We start from the raw sequence: 24,014 nt of genomic DNA on the forward strand, positions 1-24,014 counted from the left end.
TTACAATAAGACTGATTATAGTAGGACGGTTGACAGTGAACTACGAAGATGCATTTTTTTTTATCACTGCATCAGTGATTCAAAATCTTATTATTGGAGGATTATGACTCTGGTCAGACAGTAGAACTTGTAAGACATAGACCATCTTTTGGTACATGTATATCGTTCCAATTATTTTATGGATATCAGTTGATTGTTTTTTCAATCTTATAAAATGTGACAGGCTCTACAAAATTGAGTCGCTTGTTGCACAACCCACTTTCCACTACAGGGTTGTCGAGTGTTTTTTTTTATTATGTGGTTTTATGCTTCTTTAGGGTCTATATTTTCACATTTTCTGAAAAGAAAACTTTTTTTTCTGATAAAGTTAAATATACATGCACTTTATGTTCCTCCCCTTGACATCAATAGTTGATGTTTTTATGAAACTGGCTGTTTCCCCAGTATGGTTTATTTTCAGATTGTGACATAATCTATTTTTCAAAAGGTCATAACTTTTGAACCAAACATCATACTTGTTGTATGCTCTTTTCAGCCATGTATAAAACCCAATGAGTCAATTGTCCCCCTTGTGACCCATGTTTGCAGAGCCCATCACATTAATACAGGGTGCGTTCATTTAGCTTTCCTGGGTCAACCCCGGTGTGTGGCTTTTTTTCTTCCAGGACGAACGTGGGTAATTATCTGCACACGTTCGTCCTGGAAAAAAACAACGTCACACACCGGGGTCGACCCAGGGAAGCTAAACGAACACACCCACAGATAACATGTGTCGTACAATAACATTAACCTGTGGAACTTTAACGCTTTTGAGATATACAAAACGATTTTGTCCACGCAGGAATAATAATCTGCAATTGGAATATACAATCTGAGAACTGTTACGTAACGCTTCTCAGACGTTTTGGGGAAAAGGAAATTCCAAAACCACATCACCTCAAAGAGAATTGATTTAAAAAAAAATGATTTACGATTATACTATTAGGCATGAAGTTTGGTCCTAAGGGAAACAAAATTGAAAACAACATTGAATTATCTCAAGACTCTTCCAAAGGGCAAAAAATAAAAAAATCTGACTAAAGTAGGAAGGATATCACGCCTGGATACTCTCTAAATGTAAAAGAGTGAAAAACACCACTCTTTACATTTCGAGCTGTCCCTCATATGGCTCTTCAAAAAGACTGGTGGTTATTTCACTCTTTTAGAGGGGTTTCACTCCAGTACAGAGTGAAAAATCACTAAAAAAGATGCAAACTCCAATCTAAAAGAGTGGAAAACTACTTGAAAAAGAGTTGCCCTTCATATGGCTCTTCAAAGAGTGCTTTTTCACTCTTTAACATTAAGAGAGTAGTATCAAAGACTGCTGTACTTCTAAAAAAGTAGTTTTCTTTTGCCATTAATATAATCTTAAGAGTGATTTTCAAACTTATACATGTACCTTCTCTTATAGAGATTATGACTTAAATTCAGTATATACCGCTCTCATCTATGTAAGGATATTCTTTCCCAAGATTCAACAGATTGGTTCAAACCAATTTTTTTAATTAGAGGCTGGTTCATATAAACTTCCTGTGAATGAGAAGGAATTTGACATCACAACTCTGTCTTCGCTGCGAAGGGATGAACAACTAGTCATCGTTAATATTGGTTCATGCAGGGGGAAGATATGAAAGCAATGGCAATATCAAAGATGTATGTGAGGCCTAAACAAGAACACTCATCACTCCTCACAAGAAGAATGCAAGATTGGCAGTCAATCAATCAGCATAACCAATCTGAGGACACATTTTGAGGAGGGCAGCTCCAACAGTTGGAAAAGTGAATGAAGAAAACGTTGATCTGGCTTTTTGAAACCACCAAGGATGAAAACAGTATAGAGGATACGCTAGCATTGCAGCAAAGTGTTGCAGGTCAGATCGGTTTACTGAAGGAAGGACAACTACGGCAGGTACTGCCATCAGTTGGAAGTGGACCAGACAACCTCTACCCAAGAAAGAGCTCACTTTGTCCTCAGTGAGACTATTGAGGACACTAGCTATTCCAGAAGCATCCTCGACAGAGACCCCAGATGCCCCCATAGATGCCTTTCAGCTCAACGTCCACCATACCAATAAATCAAATGATTGATTTACTGAAAAAGGAAATTTTGCATTATCGGCCGAATTGATTGAAATTATGCAGGAACAAGAAAGAAAAAAAGTGCAGCTGCCCGGAGTCTACTCGTTCCGGCACAGGACCAGCCTCACCGGACACATGCAGGTGGATCATGGGCCAGAGCTATAAGCTTGGTGTAATCGGTGAACCTTCAGGAGTTCGAGGAAGGATAATCTGCGGAAGACTACCGAAGAGTCAAAGAGACCACATCCATGAATGAAAAATTGCCCGGAGTGCCCCAACTTGTTCCGGCACAGGACTAGCCTCACCACAGGCAGGTGGATCATCAATCATGGTGTAAGCGGTGCACCTTTAGGAGTGCAAGGAAGGACAACAAAGAAGACACTACCGTCAGAATCATGGAGACCAGTCCCATGAGGTAGATATGGTGCCCCTTGAAATAGAGAGGGAATTGGCACAAAGGCAACATTTGGACAGAAGGGACAAGACAAGGGAGACCAGGCGAGTGACGGTGAGTAGGGGCCTAGAGGATGCCGAAATATGGGCGGAGGCACGGGATACTCTTAAGGAAAAGCAGGGCACCAACAAGCCACAACGGGGTAAGAAGCGTCCACGGGGGGACATGGAGGAGGAACAAACAGCCAAACGTTCGGTTGGTGAGCAAGGTGACGGAGGCGCTACTGGAGCCCTCATTATCCTTGCTGGAAGAGGAGGTGCCAGCCCCGGTGTGTAAGCCGCTTGGAGGCACAGGCTGCTCCTAAAGAGAAGAAGAGCATCGACAAACGGCAAAAGGGCGAGAAGCGTCAATGTGAGGTCATGGACGAGGAACAACCAGTCAAACTTAAACCTTCATCGAAATTGATAAAGCACTGCTATATCTGGGACAAGATAATAGAAGAAAAAATAATGGCTAGCAGCATTTTGATATATATCTCACAAATCAGGGATATACCATTGAAAACCATTTTATAAAACCAAGTAACTTTAGGAAGGCATTGTGTTATTTGGTGGGGGACATCTTCAAGATCGTGAGGGCACGGTCAGTGATGAAGTACAATTCGAGACTGAAAATTGAATTTTCAAATCTAAAAAGAAAATGTGTTGAAACCCTGACTGGAGGGGTCCAACCAAGGAGAAATAGAGGCATTTTGCCAAAATGATAGAAATGCTGAGGAAGAAAATGAGCACGTTGATGAAGGCGACATGTAATGAAGACCCCGACGCTTACTCTGACACTGATGTAGAAGAATTAGCTGTACCTAATCAAAGGCAAATTCGAACGGGTAGGCCTTAATTCTCTGTCTTCCATGTCACTCAGAGTGAGAGCAGAAAACAGATCACCAGAACATGGTCGGGCAAAAGCCTACAAGAGTCTTACCAGAAGGGTCCACTCACAAGAAAAGGAACTGGCTCAAATATTGCAACTAAAGTCCATCATGGTAGAAAGGAAGATTTCTGTATGGCGTTGGCAATAAGCATTAAGAAAAGAAGTCAAGAGATTGCCGAACCCGTACAATGGGATGGCAAGCTATCATCTGAAGATATATAATATATGTTTTGAAGAATATCCAAGTCAAATCTAATTCCAGTATGATCAGCCAATATGATGACTTTGATGAAGAATCATTATTCACATTTCTTCCGTTTATCAGCAGAAAAAAAAACATTATAACCAGTTCATTTTTGTATCTACTCAAACAGCACAGTTTCAGCATTGTTTACAAACAGCTCCATTTATTGTTATTGTTGTACTTTATGCAAGTTTCTTGTTAGTTTTTCTTGTTATCAATTAAATTTCAAGATTATAATCTCTTCTACTCTACTTCACATCTGGACAATTTGACAAGTGCCTCTGCGTTCCGTTTGTTGTGTTTGGTTTTTTTTGTGGAGCAGTCGTGAATAGTAGTCTCTTGGGCACACTTTTGTTGGGTGTAATTCTTCCTCAGAAGTTTAGGAAAAGTTAGTTTGAAACTCCTCAGGGCACAAGTGAGTCCTGAGGCAGCCACAATTATAATCAAAGTAAGTCATCGGATTGCTCCAGTAAACAGTGAAAGTTGATGGTGTTGACAGAGAAGTTTAGTTGAGTGGTGAAGCAAGAGAACCTTGACGGAAAAGGGTATATCCCTCCAAGTAGATTCATACCGGAGAAAGCTAAGCCAAAAGAGGTCGGAACTCGCACGTCAAAGAAGAAGGGTGCTCCACTTGAAAGGCGAAACCGATAGTTTATTTCAATGGAAGAGAGAGTTCAGCCGTGCCCAAGTAATTTGGGATGAAGTAAAGGAGATATATGCTGTTCTGTATTTTATGATGACTGGTGACGAAGACATACACAAATTGAAACAACAAAACGACAGAGACCACACAGATTGGGATCAATTTGAGTGTGACGCCAGAGGAGAAATGACATATCTGCAGCAAGTAGAGCAATTAAGAATTGAAAATGCATCCGTCACCTCTGGTAGTTCCGGGAAATCCAGCCGAGCCTCACAAGTAATAAGTAATCAATCTCAATCTGTGTGCAGCTCATCTTTTTCAATTAGGTCAGCCAAACTAAATCGGCAGAAAGAAGAGGCTTCACTAAAAGCCAAATTGTTCTTCGTGGATGAAGAAAGACGGCTTCGACTCCAGCAATTAGAACAAGAGAAAGAAGCAGAAATTCTTCAGTTCAAGCACCAAGAAAAGCTTCATCAACTCGAACTGAAGAAAGCTCTAGCTGAGAAAGAAGCCCACCTCGGTGTATTCTGGAATGCAGAAATCGAACACCGTGACTGTGACACATCAAAGCAGGCCCTACAAGATATTCCCGAGGCAGACAAAGATCTGGAGAAGTTCTTCAAGTCACAAGATCCCTCTCCTTCCCCCGTCAACGTAAGTCCGTTGGTCGATGGAGCCGTAATGAAGGAAGTTCTGTCTATGCCCAAGTCAAACTCGGAACCAGAGCAGATGATGCAAGAGAGTACGTCAGCTGATGATGATCATGAAGTAAGTGCATCAATCTTATTCAATCCAGATGTCGCATCATTCAGTCCTAAAGTATCACCACTAGAAAAGTGCATCACACAGCTAACCGAGGCCAGCATGATCCAAAATGATGTCAATAAACGGCTTATTATATCCAGTCAACTCCCGAAGATTTCTGTTCCAGTGTTCAATGGTGACCCCCTGCAATACCCCCTGTGGAGAAATTCATTTAGCCCATTGATAGACATGCAACCAGCCCCTAGATGTAACCACCAAGTTGAATTATCTCAACCAGTACGTGTGATGAGCTGAAAACCAAAGCAATTGGTGGAACACTACATGCTAATTGGTACCGATGAAGCCTATGTGAAAGCTAGAGATGTATTGGCGGAGAGATATGGTAATAGCAGCGTTGTGAGCACCGCCTTTATCAGCAAGCTTCGTCAGTGGCCCAAGATATCCCCCAGAGATGCTCAAGGTTTGAGACAGTTTTCTGATTTTCTTGGTAAAGTTGAGGCAGCTTGTCCCACAACTCCGAGTCTAGGTGTACTATTTACGCCAGTGAGAATCCTCTTGGTAGAGAAGTTACCATTCCATCTGGAGGGCAAATGGCGTGATAAGATAGAGCGTTGGAGAGCTAACCATGGAGAAGCAAGCTACCCACCCTTTTCTGAGTTTTGTACCATATTAATTATTTTTGTATTGCATTCCTTTTTATAAAGCTCTTTTGGTCTTGTTTGTGTTGCAGAGTTCTTGTAAATTACTGTTTTTGTTTAGTTCAATGTGTACGTGCGTTTTTGTTCCTTTATGTGTGTGCTGGTGTGGTGTGTGTCTTGCCAAAGGTGTGTGGTTGCTGTTTAATTTTACTCCCCTTTTTGCTTGTGAATTTTATATAATAATATTTGTATATAAATTGTTGTTCTCTTAATGATGTCCTTTTAATCTTTTTAAAATATTGTATCATAGTTGCAATTCAGTTTTTATGCAGTGATGGCTATTGTCACTAAAACCTTTTCAGAAGAGAAGCGAACAAGGCTAACATGCCGGAGCTTGAAGGTCTAACAGAGGCAGAGAGAGCAGCAGACCAAGTGGTCAATACACCAGTAGTTCTAACGCAAGTGATCCCATCGAGATGGCGGACTCTATCATGCAAGATTTTGAGAAGATTAAACCAGTCAGAGATGGTGACGACAGGCAGTTTGTTGAGTAAGTCGACATTGTTGGGAGGAGTTGCAACCTCACAAATATTGGAAAAGAGAGCAAGAGATTTCTAACACTAGAGTAGTTGGCGACATAGAGCGTAGATTACCCCCATAGTGAGTAGAGAGTAGTCCAGGTCCCTTTATGATGAAAAATCTTAAGCCAATCGCTCGGACAGATTTCCAGCTCTCCTTCAATTTCTAGTTAAAGAAAAGGAAGAGTGTCAAGTATGAGTTGTTTGAGATAAGAAGTCTTACTACTCATAGCAAGAGTAACTGTTAACACAACAGACATTAAGGAAAGATATGAAACCACAAGGCGAGACGTATTCAAGAAGTGCCTCATTCACAATGACGGTTAACACACCACACCAGAGGGCCGCATATTCATGGCCAAATCACATAAGGAAGAAGAGCTCAAATCATGTTCGTGTTATGTGTGTTTGTGTACTTGTTGGTGCAACAGTCTGTTTTATGTGGGTTTGGTGTACTTGTTTTTATATATTCAATTAATGTTTTTTATCAGTTATTGTGTTATTGTAGTTTTCAACTATATATATATATATAATTATATATATCAAACAATAAACCACAAGGGAAACTGACTGGGTACATTTTTAAATGATTTTGAGTTGAACAAAGAAAAATTGACTAGAGAGGGATTTGAACCAACGACCTCCAGTTTAACGTGCCGGCGCTCTACCAACTGAGCTATCTAGCCCTATATATATATATATATATATACACAATGTTATCTGTTTTAAATGAAAGCTGAGAATGGCGTTATACGCTGTTGGATGTCAATAATATAAACAAAAATTAAAAATAGAAGTCTGAAGACAAAGGGCAAATTTATTGCAAGAAAAGATTTCATCATTGATAATAATGAAGAGAGTGTGTCAGTCAATGGTGTTCAGGAAAAGACATTGCCCTCATGCTCATCAAACATTATGCTTTAAACCATTTTCCCTGCATGTTGGCTAGTCATTGATACTATTTGTGAAATGTTGAGCAACACATTTTAATGTTAAATTATGTTGCATCCATTTTTTCATAATTATACCCATTGTTATTTTTGTTTCAACTGTATGTAGTTGTCCTTGTTAATATGAAAAATAAATACTCATTTGAGTTTTGTTTTCTAATACCTTTGGTACGAATAGTCCTGTAATTCTGTTGTGGGAACAACAAAGAGAATCGGCTGAGAAGGGAAAGAAGCTGCTTTGGCGTCCTGCTAGTATTCGTGCCATTCTCCAGTAGTTAGTTCTTCATGAATAAATCCATTTGCAACGTGTTGGAATTAAAACCACACAAGAGGAAGCAGCCCGGAAATCATGAAGGTGTTTTTGGAGATGTTGTTTCCTCACAAAAGAACAATGATATTTGCTGGCTGATGTGTTGTCATCATCGCTATCGTTGCCTTTTGACAAACGTAACTATGTCTTTGTTTTTGATCCCATATCTGATTAAAAGAAATAAAAAGAACATGACTAATTACAATTCAAGTTTTAAATCCATTTAGTTAGCATTTCTTTCAACTGCACAGTACATGTACTTAGTAACATTTGTTGAAGGTGGGATGAATTTAAGGCAAATGAGATGCCCAATATAACAAAATAGGCCACAACACTACAAATAAAGCCCCTTTCACACATTTATTAACTTAACAGTTGTAACATTTTACAAAATAAACCTTGTATGAAAGGACAACCATTGTTGTACTGTTTAAATAAAACCTTACAACCATGCGAAAGTTGGGCTAGGTCATAAAACATTAATCTTGAGAGTGCATGACAGGGAGTGCATCTATTCCCTGCATATATATAAGGACCTACATGTATCGTATAAATGCAAAAACAAGTTAATGGCCTGACATTTCAAACCTAGCAGGGTCTTTCTCATAAAGCTTTGGAGAAAAGCCTTGACTCTGCTAGGGCCCAAACTTCACGCCATCAACTTTTTTGATATTTATTTTTGTAAAGAATTTTAATTCCAGAAGAAAAGATTTAAGTCACTTCCACAATTAAAAACCACGAGGGTTACATAACAGAAGATCTACAGACCAACAACTTCAACACAAATTGAAACTAGAAGTTTTTAAGGAAAAAAGGTATGAATTGTTGAAGTATGCAAAGCAAGTAAAACGTCAGAGAGAGACAATAATGCTCCTAAAGTTGGGAAAATCCAAAACAATCTGAAACTTGATTGATAATAACAAACAGTCACAGATTAGGCCTACAGCAAGTAGAAAAGTTGAGTATGGTCACAGTGGACAACAATAGAAAAGTACATATTGACAGTCAGCAGTTACAGTCATTACACTTACTCTTTGAGTTTATTGTTCTTATCAAGCTGCTCACCATCAATGTAGAGGGAGTAAGTTCGCCAGACATATTTCCTACAAAGAAAACAAAACACAAACAAATTGTTGCTTTAGAGAAAGATCATTGGCTTGACAATGGGGCTGGGCCGCCATGATAAAAGCAAGGCCCAATTTCATCAAGTTGATTTGTAAGCATATAAACTTGCTAAGCACAGAAAAATCTTGCTGAACAGAAATTGGTAACGAGCCAAAACTCCATACAGTTTACATTGTTGCAAAAGGTGCCCCCCTAATTTTTTGATTAGCAAAGAAATTTGCTTAGCAGTATTTTCAGCTTATCAGCTTTATTGGGCCAATCAGGCCTGTGGCTGAGAATAGCATAACCTCAAAGAGGTTTTGTGCACTCTGATTGGTTGAAGACTTCGTCACATGGGGATATATTCACATGTGATATAAATAACAGCTCTGTGAATAGACTTGTAGACAAGTCGTTAATGGTCTGCCGTGGTGAGATAGTCGAGTTGTGGCGGTGCTCTCGCGAGATCACTGCTCTCGCGCAAACTGCTGGTTGTCGACTTCTACTCCCCGTGAGAGTAGTAGTCTCGCGAGGCCAGCAGTCTCGCGAGAATATCTCGGGGAGATTAGGAATAGAGTCAGAACGCTACCACAACGACATACATTAAACGACGGGTCCAGAAGTCTACTCTGTGAACTGTCACAAAAACTGTCAAGAAAATGAAGTAATTATAAATGAAAGTAAGATATTGCTAGTGAGCTGCAAGAAAACAAACAGAGAGACATTATAATCCCAGTTTGCCATCAGAATTTTTATTGTAAGCCATTTAAGGGTAACCGTTTCCTGCGCGTACAAGGTAATGCTGTAGAAACTGTTTAAAGGCACTGGACATTGATAATTGTCAAAGACTAGCCTTCACAGTTGGTGTATCTCAACATATGCATAAAATAACAAACCTTTGAAAATTTGAGCTCAATCGGTCATCAAACTTGCAAGATAAAAATGAAAGAAGAAAAAAACACCCTTGCCACACAAAGTTGTGTGCGTTTAGATGGTTGATTTCAAGACCTCAAGTTCTAAATCTGAGGTCGCGAAATCAAATTCGTGGAAAATAACTTCTTACTTGAAAACTATGGCACTTCAGAAGGAGCCGTTTCTCACAATGTTTTATACCATCAACCTCTCCCCATTACTCGTCACCAAGAAAGGTTTTATGCCAATAATTATTTTGAGTAATTACCAATAGTGTCCACTGCCTTTACAGAAAGAGGACTGCACAATTCTTTTGCAGGTTGATAACACAACACAATGAACAGGATAAAGATATTGAATTTAAGATTTGATGAAAGACTATTTCTCATTTTTTGTCCTAGATATCTTAACTGTTGGAAAATTAAAACCAGTAGGCCTACCTGACCTAACCAGAACGTGACAACAGCCCATGATGGCCAAGGTTGCCTATTAAAAAAATCACTATCACAATAGAGTCTATTGTTAATCTCTTCTCCATCATCCCTTCCAGCAAAGATCGTGTTTCTGATGAATCTGAGCCACAAATTTTGTACCAATTGAATACTATTTGTAATGATGGGCCTCATACGTGTACATGTACAATTGGTCCAAATGAGTTTATGATAAAATTAAGAATAATATATTTCAGACTGCCAAATGCTGCAATTGAAAGTCAGTTGAGTAAAGGTTTTAACTTTATGGGCATTGATATACACAAATGTATGTACATCTACTTCAGTAGTGAGCTGTGAGAAAATGAACAAAAGACAATAATAATCCCAGTTTGCCATCAGAAGGTATTTTGTAAGCCAAGGGTAACTGTTTCCTGCTCTACAAGGTAGTGTGCTGTATAAACTGTTTGAAGTAAGCATTTAAATGAGGACTGCAGTACACTCTTAAGGAGAATTCAAGCTCTGCTGATTCTGTTCAGCAGAGTGTGTCTTCGATCCCGGTCGTGACACTTGTGTCCCTGAGCAAGACACTTAGCTTTTATTGCTTCTCTCCACCCAGGGGTAAATGGGGACCTGTGAGGGCAGAGATGGTTCTTGTGATTGATTTAGCCGAGTAGTGCATTTGTTGCACGAGGCTGTATACTCCCCAGGGAGCTGAGATGGTTTAAGAAGTTTTAAGGAGTGAATTAAAGGAACACGTTGCCTTGGATCGGACGAGTTGGTCTTTGAAAAGCGCTTGAAACCGTTTGTTACAAAATGCATATGGTTAGAAAGATAACCCAAAAGTAGAATATAATGATCCATACAAACATGCCTCGGAATTTCACGGTTTTCCTTTTACGTCACGAAGAAACACGGTCGGCCATTTATGGGAGTCAAAAATTTGACTCCCATAAATGGCCGACCGTGTTAGTCGGCGAGGTAAAAGGAAAACCACGCAACTTCGAGGCATATTTGTGTAGATCATTGTATTCTACTTTTACAACATCTTTCTAACCATATGCATTTTATAACAAACGGTTACAAACGCTTTTTATAGACCAACTCGTCCGATCCAAGGCAACGTGTTCCTTTAAGGCCAGTGACCAGGGGTAATAATTTGAGGCGCTTAGCCTTTGAGACACCCGTTCAGGAGTGAAACAGCGCTATAGAACTCAAAATATTATTATTTTATTATTACATACATAATGGGCAGAATGAATCAGTTTAAAGATTTGATGAAAAACCTTTTCTAATATTTTGTCCTAGATGTCTTAACCAGTGGCTGATGGCCAAGGTTACTTATTAAAAAAAAGCAACATCACAAAAGAGGCTATTTTTAATCTCTTTTCCCTCATCCCTTGCACCAAAGAACATGTTTCAGATGAATCTGAGCCACAGGTTTTTGTCATGGCTGTTTTTACTTTTACTCAGCAAGTCAGTGTCAGTCGCCGATTGGTCAGATGACAGAGTGTGTGTGTCAACAACTACAGATGAAGCAAACAATGTTACATACAACAGTTGATGGTCATGACATTGTTGATCAAGGCGCAATGAATTAACTGTTATTCTTGGGTACAGAAATACTGTTTCAGACTTCGACATGGCCCTGTTTCTACCAACACTGACTCTCTTACTCATTGCTGCAGCTACCATAGAAGGTAAATATACGCATTACCTTTTTTTATTGAAGCAAAATTCAGTGCTCTTCATGTATTTCTGGTGTATTGTTTTGAAAAAAAAACGGTTATTTTTCTTCGTTTTCGTGAGAGAGAATGCGCTTATAAGAAAAAGTTTTGTACGTAATCATTCTGCAAGTTTTTTACAAAAAAAACATTGATTTGAAGATGAACGTATGATTTTTGCTGCTTCATCATCAATAGTATTTGAGGTCCTTTTCAAGTAAAAGTTATTCACTCTAATTATTCCTTTGTTCAGTGATGTCCATCCGCATAAAACAAACTCGCTTATGAATTGTATTTGTTTGATTGCAGTTAACGGATGTGTGTGTTACGTTGGCCAAGAACAGGATCCAGCTACTAAGCGATACGGCTGGTCACTAGCCGAGCAGAGACCGTGTGAATGCACTGAGTTTCGTCTGGGCGGAGTGAACATGAAGCCTCAAATGAAGCCGTATGAAGTAATGATTGGAGGAAGTAGTGTGTCCATCAATGAACAGGGCCAGATTATACAGTCACCTGACTACACAGAGGATCCAAGTGGTAGGAAGTTCTTATCTTAAAGTTTAAAGGATTGATAATACCAAAATTGACAGGACTAACTTTTCTCAATAATTGACTAAAAACGGTAGAAAATTAACTCTGTTATGGTCCTGAATAATTTTGGACATGGGAGGACACTTTTACAAAATTAGTTATTTATTTATTTATTTATTTATTTATCTATTTTTTTCGGGTGGGGGCATTTTTGTCTGAAAAATATGTTCCCCTAATTTTGTATTTTCAATCGGTAGTTTGGGATGGACAAATAAGCAGAGTTATCCTGTTATTATTTAACTTGAATATTTAACATATAAAAATACTGTGCATTACTGTGTCATGCTCGCATCTAATTGCTTCATAAGGCTTTAACGCATTCATTTCAAGTCTCCATGACCACCTTTTGGGATCAACATGACCCCAAGTCGCTACAATCTCTTTGACTCAGATTGAGGTGAGCGTTGACCCCAAATTGGATCACTTTGACCTGGAAATGACTGTGCGGTGCATGCCGACCCATTACCAGGTCAATTCTGTTCTGCAACTTGCCCTACATTTAAAGGGACGAGTTGCCTTGGATCGGTCAAGTTGGTCCATGAAAAGCGTTGAAAACCGTTTGTTATGAAATCGATATGCTTAGAGAGATGTTTTCAAAGTAGAATAATGATCCACACAAATATGCCTCGAAATTGCATGGTTTTCCTTTTACTTTGACTTCACATGGTCGGCCATTTTATGGCACGGTTGGCTTGTGCGTAAGGCGCTCGCCTCTCACCAAGGTGACCCCGGTTCGATTCCCGGTCGGGGCCATATGTGAGTTGAGTTGTGCGTTGGTTCTCTGCTGTGCCACGAGGGTTTTCCAGACTATCCGGTTTTCCTCCCTCAGGAAAAAATCAAACACTTTCGATCTTGGCTGTGCTCCGTGGTCATAATGGGTTGATTTGGCTGGCAGCTGAATGCGCCCTTGCATGCCTGCTTCTCGAACACGTTGTAGCCGCGTCCTTCGCAATTCAGCTCTTAGCTGCGAGTAAGGATGATTAGCCCCCCAAATTGTTGTTGTTGTTGTTGTTGCTGTTGCTGTTGCTGTTGCTGTTGCTGTTGCTGTTGCTGTTGCTGTTGCTGTTGCTGTTGCTGTTGCTGTTGCTGTTGCTGTTGCTGTTGCTGTTGCTGTTGCTGTTGCTGTTGCTGTTGCTGTTGCTGTTGCTGTTGCTGTTGCTGTTGCTGTTGCTGTTGCTGTTGCTGTTGCTGTTGCTGTTGCTGTTGCTGTTGCTGTTGCTGTTGCTGTTGCTGTTGCTGTTGCTGTTGCTGTTGCTGTTGCTGTTGCTGTTGCTGTTGCTGTTGCTGTTGCTGTTGCTGTTGCTGTTGCTGTTGCTGTTGCTGTTGCTGTTGCTGTTGCTGTTGCTGTTGCTGTTGCTGTTGCTGTTGCTGTTGCTGTTGCTGTTGCTGTTGCTGTTGCTGTTGTTGTTGTTGTTGTTGTTGTTGTTGTTGTTGTTGTTGTTGTTGTTGTTATTATTATTATGATAAAAAAGCTATAATTTAATTTCGGGAAAAAAAAAAAACTGATACCTAACTCTCCAATGCTGTAAACGCCAGGGTTTTAATTCAACTTTATTTCAGGAACAACATTTGAGGGAACTTCACTCTGTGCTCAAAATACGTATCGGTTTCAGGGCCTCATGGCGCTTCAGCTGCCGATGACGTCACCAATGCGACTAGAGTTCACAGTCAACACAGATGCCTATGTGGTTGATGTGTGCTTTTCTGCCAATGGGCCTGGTTGTCTTGAAGCGTTGTATGGCATAGGTAAGTATCAAATAAATAAGTTTGACATTCTCTAAGGTCAACCAAAATCCATCAAAACAGCTCAAACAGTTAGCACTATATGAAAGTCACTACTGAGTGGAAAAAACCATATTATATATACCCTCATCTTAGCACTCTTGTACCATGTCCTTTTTACATTGAAGTCGGTTTAAAATGTAATGCAATGCAGGTCCCAATGATGATAGAGTCAACCCAGCCCTATTTGTCAAATTCACTGAGAGTTAGATTGAACTGAATAGTTATCGATCATCTAGCTTAAATATTTTCACACACAATATTATTTGATTTTCATCGAGCAGATTGTAATATATTATATCTGGTTTGCGGTAAACCATGCGTGTGTTTACTTGCCAGGTAAATTTTTTTCTATAGAGAACTTGCTTTTATAATCTACTACATGTAGCATGGAAATGATTTCTGTGGATTTTTGCGGGAGACTCCTCAGTTCGACTGGGACTACTGCTACTTTAGCTTATAGAGGACCAGTATTTAACTGAACACTACCTTGGAGTGAGTTCTTAATAAGGGAACAAAAGGGTAGCAAAGAGTTCTTACACAGCCGTTTAAAGCCGGCAAGGTCGAATGCCGTGTGATTTAAGCGCATCCACGGCAACGTACCTGCAAGGTTTTAAACGAACGTTTAAAGAATATGTCACTACTCTTTTATTCCCATTCATAAATGCCCTTTTGTTAAAAAAAACATTTAAAAAATACAATTACAGCAGTTTGACAGTTGAAAATTCGTGGTTTGAAATATTTGTGAAGAGTCTGTTGCGCATGGGTTGTGTGTACGCTCGCGCGCTTAGATATAGATTACGCGCGCGCGCTTAGAAGTAGATTACGTGCTGTTACTAATTGCTATGAATTGCGTTCTGCATGATAATCTTGCGCGCCTGACATGCGGAAGCCAGCCGGTTATAAACACAGGTCATTATCAACCGTTTAAACACCCCCACGTGACGCGCTCTCCACCAATAGGAGTAGAGAAACTGTCTGGGGTATTTATGAATTAATCTTTTGACCAGCTTGCTCTAGCCATCATCAGGAAGTACATGTACATGTAGTTAAAAAGCAGACAGTACCTCTCAGAACTGAGAAGTCTCCTGAAATCCGATAGTCTACTCTGGTGTAGTTGAATATAAAGCAAGACAGGTCTTTAATACAGGACTCACATGGCATTACGGCAAACCAAAAGATACTTACACGCTGCTCGATAAAAATTACTCTGAAAGGAGTAAGATAAATACTAAAGCCTTCTTCGTTTTCTTTTGATTATTGTTTATCAACGTTTAATAAAATAATGACATTGTCATGATATTACTTGAATGTAGAGTTGGGCGCAGATTTTGGGATCTTCTTGAAATTGTCATCCCTCTCTCAAGTGCATTTAATAGAAGTTCAAGTGCAGAGCGTTAACTACCTTGGAGTACCAGTTATAATGACATACATTAACGGTCGCTTCGAGGTGGCAGTCCAAGGAGTGCCAGATTCAACTCTGACCTATGACGTCACATCTCCACCTCAGCCCAGCTGGTTTGTCAGTTTTGTAACCTTAACTGAGGCTGAGATCATTTTCACTGAGCCATGTATTAGTGATTTCAATCCACAGTTCTTATCTGATTAATGCAAAGAAACAAAGTGCTGGGAAAATTTACTGGTGAAATTATCAGTTAATGTCTCCTGCAATTATGGATCTTAATGAATTCATCAGATTATGTTTTTTTTACCAAAGTGAAACACAATGATAACAACATCAACAGGTTTTCAAGGAAATAGATATTATTGATTTGGAATTGTATTTTAGTGCTTTCTTGTTAGACACAATATTTGCTGAGGACCCCAAGGATAAACATCAATTTTTAACCAGTGTGATTTAAGATTTCAAGAAAATGTCAATACGCTAATATTAAAGGCAGTGGACATTATTGTTAAAGACTCAAAATAATTGTTAGCATAAAACCTTACTTGGTAACGAGTAATGGGGAGAGGTTGACAGTATAAAACATTGTGAGAAACGTCTCCCTTTGAAGTGACCTCAATTTTAGAATTTGAGGTCTCGAAATCAAGCATCTGAAAGCACACAACTTCGTGTGACAAGGGTGTTTTTTCTTTCATTATTATATCGCAACTACGAAGACCAATTGGGCTCTATTTTTCACAGGTGTGTTATTTTTATGCATATGTTTGGGATACACCAAGTGAGAACACTGGTCTTTAGCAGATACCATTAGTGTCCAGTGTCTTCAAACTAGGTATGTATATAACAATGATCTAGATTCACCCTTGTACTTTTCGAGGTGAACATTGGTTCCTTTGTTAAAGGATACATTTTGGTTTTTGGAACCGTTTCATTGTTTTATTCCCATAAAAAAAGTATTTTCATACCATCAATCCAAAAAGATGAACGCACAATCTGAGCAATGTAACTGAAAGTGACACTTCTCAGATACAGGTTTTAGAGGATAAAAACTTAGAAATTGTTTGCATAACCACATTACTTTAAAGCCATTGGACCCTTTCGGTTAAAAAAAAAAAACAATGTTCACAGATTTACAAATAACTTACAGGGTTTACAGAAGGCAATGGTGAAAGACTCTTGAAATATTACTCCATGAAATGCTTTACTTTTTGAGAAAACAGCAAAACAATATAAATTCTCGTTAACGAGAATTACGGATTTATTTTAAACACATGTCATGACACGGCGAAACGCGCGGAAACAAGGGTGGGGTTTTCCGTTGTTTTCTCCCGACTCCGATGACCGATTGAGCCTAAATTTTCACAGGTTTGTTATGTAATATAGAAGTTGTGGTACACAAAGTGTGGGCCTTGGACAACACTGTTTACCGAAAGGGTCCAATGGCTTTAAAGTCAAATAAATTTACTATATGAAGCTGCCATAAACTGCTATTACCAAAAGTTTTTATTGCTATTTATTTTAAGAGTGTTATTATCAAGTATATCAACTCATTGATAGATTATCATTACATGGTGTTACCACAAACCTTTACTTTACATTCCCTTTAAAGGCAATGGACAATTGGTAATTACTTAAAATAATTATTGGCAAAAAACATAACTTGGTAACAAGCAATGGAGAGCTGTTGATAGTATCAAACATTGTGAGAAACGGCTCCCTCTGAAATAACGTAGTTTTCGAGAAAGAAGTAATTTTCCACGAATTTGATTTCGAGAACTCAAAACTAGATTTTGAGTTCCCAAAATCAAGCATCTGAAAGCACACAACTTTGTATGACAAAGGTGTTTTTTCTTCCATTATTATCTCGCAACTTTGACGACCAATTGAGTATAAATTTTCACAGGTTTGTTATTTTGTGCATATGTTGAGATACACTAAGTGAGAAGATGGTCTTTGACAATTACCAAAGGTGTCCAGTGTCTTTAAAAATGTCAATACCTAACTTTGTCTGTCAATGTTAAAGATTCAAAGATGTAAATATTTGTGATTTTAAGAACTTTAGTTTGATTTTCAAGGTGAACTTCTGTTCCTTTTTGTTTAAGTAGAGACTTAATTTTTGTAATTGAACTGACATGTACTTGTATATTAGAACACTTGAATTAATTTTTTTATTTGGTAAAATCTTCAACTAATGAAAGTGGTAATTGTGGATGGAAAATAATTTCTGTGTAGCAATTAATTCTGAAACATTCTAATTATAATATCAAATTGGTGGAATTCAAAGACACCGGGCTCAAGACAGGGACATTTAAACTTTACAACGAAAACAATAACTTGTTTTTTTCTAATCAAGTCTATCACGTATGTATATTTTGTTTATGTTATAAATATTAATTAGGGAATAACAGTGCGAGTACCCGGTCTTCACTGCATGGTAATGACCGGGTTGGTGGCTGGCGCTGTTAACGGACCGAGCCGCACTGCGTGGTAATGACCGGGTTGGTGGCTGGCGCTGTAAACGGACCGAGCCGGAGGCGAGGTCCGTTAACAGCGCCAGCCACCGACCAAGGTCATTACCACGCAGTGAAGACCGGGTACGAACACTGTTATTCCCATTAATAAATACCTTTTTACGCGAATTAAACGGCTAAAATTGTCCAAATTTTTTTACTTTTCTCTCGGCGGTACTTCCAGACATGTTCAGGGGCCATATTTGAGCTTTTGATGGTTCCCATCTCTTTCGTTCGTTAATCACATTACTGATCTTTGAGACCAGTGACTCTTTTAAATAATGATCTGTTCAGCGCCTTCACTGGGGTCAAAGGAGGCAAATGATTGGACGATAGCTGTTCCTTGTGCATTAAAACGCGCGCATGAGCTCGGAGTCAGTTCATACGCGTGCACATGTTACACGCGCGCACTCAAAGTTGATACACGCGCGTACGCGTAAGTGCGCGAAGTTAGTTGCAATGAAACTAACAGGGATATAAATAAGCGTGCGATACAGTGCAACGCGCAAGGTTTACACAATGTATGCTGATTTAGTGGCCACTTATTCGCTATTTTCCAAAGCCGGTCTTTATACCACCGTTAACACTCCCACACGTGACCGGGTTTTGACCAATCAGAGACTTGAAACCATCCAAGGTATTTATTAATATGGTTTAACCCCTACACTGATGTTTGTACACACTGTGATAGTCAGTACTTTCCCGAGGGATTCAGACCCACGACCTTGCAATTCTAGAGCAGTGTCTTACCAACTAGACCACCGAGATTAGAGGCAGTTTGAATCCTATGTTATAGTACACATATAGCGGGTACCACATGCGCACTGCTATAAAAGATATTAAATTTTCCCGTGATTTTTTTCACAGGACTCGGGAAAGTACTGAGAATACATACGTGCTTACACACATTGGTGTAAGGGTTAACAAAAATTAATAATCTTTATCCTCAATGCATGTTTAACATCTATTAAATGTAATCAATGTTTAGATTCATGAAACCCTGCTTGGGGAATGCATAAACATCGTAATATTAAAATGAATTCTTGAAATCACCTGGAATTGGTATTTGGTCAAAATAAAGCTTTTGTCACTAATATTTTTTTTATTATGTGTTTTGATGAGTGGAATGTGAATAAACAGTTAACTAAGGTTCTGAAAAATTAGTTCATCTTATTTACAAATTTAAGAGTAGGCCCCGACCTGAGAGGAAGCTGTTCGTGACGTCAAATGAGGCGCGATATTTGAAGAGAAAATGCTGCACACCGCTAAAAAAGACGTCGGACTGGTCACTAGGCACTATTGCTCTAGTCTGACCAGCCTTGCAGACTGACCCCATCTTTAGTTGTTTTGCTGCATCCAGCAGCAATATATGCTTGGTCGGCATTGCCGGAAAATGCAAGAAAACAACCTTTTTGGAAACGTACAAGCTCACGACCTGGACTTGCATATGTTTACTCTACTCATCAACAGATCAAGGCAAAGTCTGCCTCGATTGACATCACACAAAGGGGTAGGCGGAGTCAACCCCAAAACAACTTTTAACATATAAATCGTAACAAACAATTCCTTAAAAAAATGTTTTATTGTTACTAAACATAATTATACTCTTATGTTTGAAAAAATAAAAATTCTATTTCCAGGTGACTTTAAAAGTAGTTGCAGTTGTTTTTCTGAATTTTTTGTTAACGCAAATTCTTTTTTAATTTTTTTATTATCACAAATGTAATGGCAAATAAAGCACAGAAAATCAACTCAGTTTGTTTATTTGTATTCTGTCAGGAATGTTGCATAACCTTAAAGGCAGTGGACACTATTGGCAATTACTAAAAATAATGATTAGCATAAAACCTTACTTGGTAACGAGTAATGGGGAGAGGTTGATAGTATAAAACATTGTGAGAAACAGCTCCCTCTGAAGTGGCGTTGTTTTTCGAGAAAGAAGGCTATATTTTTTGGGTGATAGTGGATGTAAATTATTGTTGGCTAGCAATTGACCTTGCAACATTCTAATTACAATATCAAATTGGTAGAATTCAAAGACACCGGGCTCAAAACGTGGACATTCAAACTTAAAATGAAGCCTTGCAGTTCTCTTTCCAATTTTTCTTTTTTTTTAAATGCAAAATAAATGTTACAATAACATCTAATTATATTAGTTACAAAAATGATCAAAGATCTATTTTTCTTCTTCCTTTTTTATTCATTTATTGTTTATTATGTAAAGTTATAAAACTATAGAGTAAATTTGAAGTGTTCCACGTGTATCTTAATTTATCACCACAAATGTATGGTAAATAAAGCACTGAAAATAAAATTGGTTTGTTAGTTCGTGTTTGTTAGAAATGTTGCATAACCTTGAGCATGAGATGAGTGGTAGCAATCTGCATGAAGCATAGCTCAATACTTTTGAATGGAACCAGGTGCAAAGACCTTAGGGTGTTTCGTTTGAACTTTTGAGCATTTTTGTGACAGGGTGTTATGGTGCAATATGCAATGTGCAAACCAAGAACACCAGGACGAACCCCCTTCTCTTTTTAATAGGTGCACTGGTTTTTTTTACGTGCATGACACAACACACGGGACCAACGGCTTTACGTCCCATCCTAAGGACTCGGCAATAATGACACGAGTGTCACGCCTGGGACTTGAACCCACAATCTGCTGAACAGACACATCAGAACTCTATACAATTGGGCACTTACCAACTGATACTGGTCTGAGTTCCTTTCCTGTCCTCATTCAATGTGACGTAACGTTGAATAGCTTGCTTCAGATCCTGTACTCTAGCACCTTGTAATACTACAATAGCTGTTGAGAAAAAGGAATACATTATCATCAGAATTAATTAATTCATTTCAATGGCACATTGATTTCCAGAGTTGATATCAGGCCTGGAATTTCAACTTTGAGAGCCCAAGGTCATAACATTTTGCCAAGGGCACTTCTATTGGAAAATCTCTAAAACATTTTTTGAAGGGGCACCAAGGCGAAGACCAGGGATCAATTTCAAAGAGCTGCTTTAAAGCACAAACTTTGCTTAAAAAGCTTTAAAAAATCCATGCTTTAATAGTAAAATGAGATACCGACCAAGACTCCACTCAATTGGTATGCTAAGTAAACAGCAGCTACATATGTACATTTTTATGCAATTAAAAGTATGTATATTGCATGGAGTTTTGGCCAGTAACCTTTGTAAAATAAACAAGTTATTTTCGTGCTTTTAAAGCAAACTTAGTGCTCTAAAAAGCAGCTCTATGAAATTTGCCCCAGGGCATAAGTGTCAAGAAAACAATATATCCACACTCTCCACACAGGGAGTCTGCATTCACACACAGGGTGCCAGACTAGACTGCACGTTGAGTTGTGCTACGTGCAAACCCAAAATGCTGTCCACCAACAATGTGAACAAAGAAATACTGTCCTTGTTGTCTTTGTCAAAACTCTCAAATTGTATATGTGCGCTGCGCATCAGGCAAGGGGTCAATTCTACTCGTATTTATCTTACGCATAATTTCTCCTGTGAACTTCTGGATGCACATCGTCATAGCTTGTCCGTACTCGAGTGCAATCTGCAAGGCCACTTCCTCTGAGGTTACACCGGCAGGGAGATCCCTCAAGAGTGGATCTCCATCCAGAACATCGCTCAGTCCTTCATGGACAATCTCCATTGCCTGCTTGTGGGTCAGATCCTCTTGGGTTATGATAGTGTCAATGGCTGTGAGCTGTTGTGTGTTCGTTACAGAAGGTTCCAATAGTTCATGGTCCTGGATGTCGGTAGGCAGTGACGTGGTCGATGGATCAGCTTCCATGACTGATGATCTCTTGAGACTCTTAGTCTTTGATTGCAAGATCTGCTGTTAGGTTTCTCTCCTCGAGAAGAATTCTCACTTAGCTCAGGATTGCAAGACATTCATGATGAAGCCTGTACCCTATGATCAGTCTGCAAGAAAGTAAGCAAGGAAGTAGTAGTTAGATTTGTAGTACAGCAACAATACAGAATTGGTTTTTGCTAACAAAACAGTTGCTGGCAGTGTAAGCACTTTATGTGATCCACCCTAAACATAAACTGACAAACCTGCAAGTTTGAGATCGATCAGCCATCTGGGTCAAGAGAGAAAGTGAAAAACCGATTACACATTTTGCATTGCATCAATGCCAAAACAAAAATGAATAAAATGCTCACCGAGCAATAAACTCCAAACGCAAAATTATTTCTCATCAAATAAATCATTTCAAACAGAAATATTTCAAGGGATGTTTTAATACTATCATCATCAGACCGTGTAAGTTTTATGTAAATCTGTGATCATCACGACTTTTGTTTCTTACCAATTCTGTAACCTTCCTTTAAAGTACAAGAAAATAGCATTTGACTGAATTAATCTAATATTTTAATAACAAAGGTTGAGTTAGTGAATATTTTAAAAAGAACATGAAACCATGGTCCCTATAAAGTCCCTACTCCTAGAACCATGAGGTTCGTTCCGCTATCGTCTCCTCGATTGCGGAACGAACCTCATAGTTCTAGGAGTAATACAGTCCTTGATCAATAGAGTTCAGCCTTGATAATCTTTTGTTCAGCAGCTTACTTTTTTATTTAGACTTGTTGCACGTACATGTTTCTACAACTTGATTTAGACCAGAATTGTTTCAATAATAAGTAAACTCACCTACAACAATTTTACTTAAAACCATTTGCAAATCGATCGTGCTTGCAGATGCATAATAAAAAAAAATACTAAAACTTAAAAGAAAGAAAAAACACCTGAACTCCTAGAACCATGAGATTCCATGAGATTCGTTCCGCTATCGTCTCCACGATTGCGGAACAAACCTCATAGTTCTAGGAGTAATACAGTCCTTGATCAATAGAGTTCAGCCTTGATGATCTTTTGTTCAGCAGCTTACTTTTTTATTTAGACTTGTTGCACGTACATGTTTCTACAACTTGATTTAGACCAGAATTGTTTTAATAATAAGTAAACTCACCTACAACAATTTTACTTAAAACCATTTGCAAATCGATCGTGCTTGCAGATGCATAATAAAAAAAAATACTAAAACTTAAAAGAAAGAAAAAACACCTGAACTCCTAGAACCATGAGATTCCATGAGATTCGTTTCGCTATCGTCTCCACGATTGCGGAACAAACCTCATAGTTCTAGGAGTAATACAGTCCTTGATCAATAGAGTTCAGCCTTGATGATCTTTTGTTCAGCAGCTTACTTTTTTATTTAGACTTGTTGCACGTACAGGTTTCTACAACTTGATTTAGACCAGAATTGTTTTAATAATAAGTAAACTCACCTACAACAATTTTACTTAAAACCATTTGCAAATCGATCGTGCTTGCAGATGCATAATAATAAAAAACACTAAAACTTAAAAGAAAGAAAAAACACCTCTGACTGTCAATCTGTGGTAGCCAAAACAAATGTTCAGCACAGCTAGGCAACAGCTTGCTCTACCTACCTAGACTAGATGATCTATCTTTTTGGAACATGTTGCAGTTGCACACAACACCCATGACACATGCAACTTCATAATCCCTATTGATGTTGAGGAGTTTGTTGCAGATATCAACGCAGATACAGTGTGACTCATATTACTGCACACTGTCACTGTGTATCTGTATCTGTCAATTATTACTGCAACAAAATTGCTGTGCTCAAACTCACACAACCAAAGTGCTGTACTCACTGTTCCCTCACAGTGTGAGTGAGTGCAGCACTTTGGCTGTAGGGGGAGTTTGAGCACAACACTTTTGAGCAGGCAAACTTGACTTCCCCTCTCATTCTCAATAACTTTTAATTAGTATTAACTTATCATTCTAAAACTATAAGCAGTCGCTCATTATGTTTACATTGATTTACCACACTTACACTTGTACGATGTTTACCTGATTCGGGAACAACTTGTCATGTCGAACTAAAAAAAAAAGGCGATCTGCCACCGTTGATCATCTGCACATGTTCAGCCCCCAA

At 38.7% G+C, this 24,014-nt stretch overlaps 2 protein-coding genes across 4 annotated transcripts; one reads left to right on the top strand and one right to left on the bottom strand.

The window, feature by feature from the left end:
- Nucleotides 1-7,599: 7,599 nt before the first annotated feature.
- On the bottom strand, nt 7,600-24,012 carry LOC139949988 (U11/U12 small nuclear ribonucleoprotein 25 kDa protein-like). Of its 3 annotated transcripts, none has more exons than XM_071948602.1 (5): nt 23,930-24,012; nt 21,535-21,969; nt 20,732-20,837; nt 8,602-8,673; nt 7,600-7,737 (listed from the first exon to the last, which is right to left on the bottom strand). In XM_071948602.1, the coding sequence occupies exons 2-5, from the start codon at nt 21,836-21,838 to the stop codon at nt 7,686-7,688; spliced, it is 534 nt and encodes a 177-aa protein (XP_071804703.1). In that variant the 5' UTR covers nt 21,839-21,969; nt 23,930-24,012; the 3' UTR covers nt 7,600-7,685. The 3 variants fall into 3 exon arrangements, with proteins under 3 accessions (XP_071804703.1, XP_071804702.1, XP_071804704.1); XM_071948601.1 differs by having other exon boundaries at nt 23,913-24,008; XM_071948603.1 differs by lacking the exon at nt 23,930-24,012 and adding an exon at nt 23,503-23,531.
- Nucleotides 11,660-15,723, top strand: LOC139950044 (uncharacterized). The gene is made up of 4 exons (XM_071948675.1): nt 11,660-11,717; nt 12,051-12,278; nt 13,893-14,078; nt 15,431-15,723. Exons 1-4 carry the CDS (start codon nt 11,660-11,662, stop codon nt 15,721-15,723), a joined length of 765 nt encoding a protein of 254 aa, XP_071804776.1.
- Nucleotides 24,013-24,014: the final 2 nt, after the last annotated feature.

The sequence above is a fragment of the Asterias amurensis genome, chromosome 17 (assembly GCF_032118995.1).
Source record: "Asterias amurensis chromosome 17, ASM3211899v1".
In the NCBI taxonomy this organism is placed as follows: domain Eukaryota; kingdom Metazoa; phylum Echinodermata; class Asteroidea; order Forcipulatida; family Asteriidae; genus Asterias; species Asterias amurensis.

Bases quoted from the DNA above. Each gene is read 5' to 3' on its own strand.
- LOC139950044 (XM_071948675.1), top strand. From the start codon at position 11,660: ATGGCCCTGTTTCTACCAACACTGACTCTCTTACTCATTGCTGCAGCT. The intron at 12,279-13,892 runs GTAGGAAGTTCT...ACTTTATTTCAG, and splicing joins CTACACAGAGGATCCAAGTG to GAACAACATTTGAGGGAACT. The intron at 14,079-15,430 runs GTAAGTATCAAA...ACTTGAATGTAG, and splicing joins TGAAGCGTTGTATGGCATAG to AGTTGGGCGCAGATTTTGGG.
- LOC139949988 (XM_071948602.1), bottom strand. From the start codon at position 21,838: ATGGAAGCTGATCCATCGACCACGTCACTGCCTACCGACATCCAGGAC. The intron at 8,674-20,731 runs GTAAGTGCCCAA...TTTTCTTTGTAG, and splicing joins ACTCAGACCAGTATCAGTTG to GAAATATGTCTGGCGAACTT. The intron at 7,738-8,601 runs GTAAGTGTAATG...TCTTTTAATCAG, and splicing joins AAGAACAATAAACTCAAAGA to ATATGGGATCAAAAACAAAG.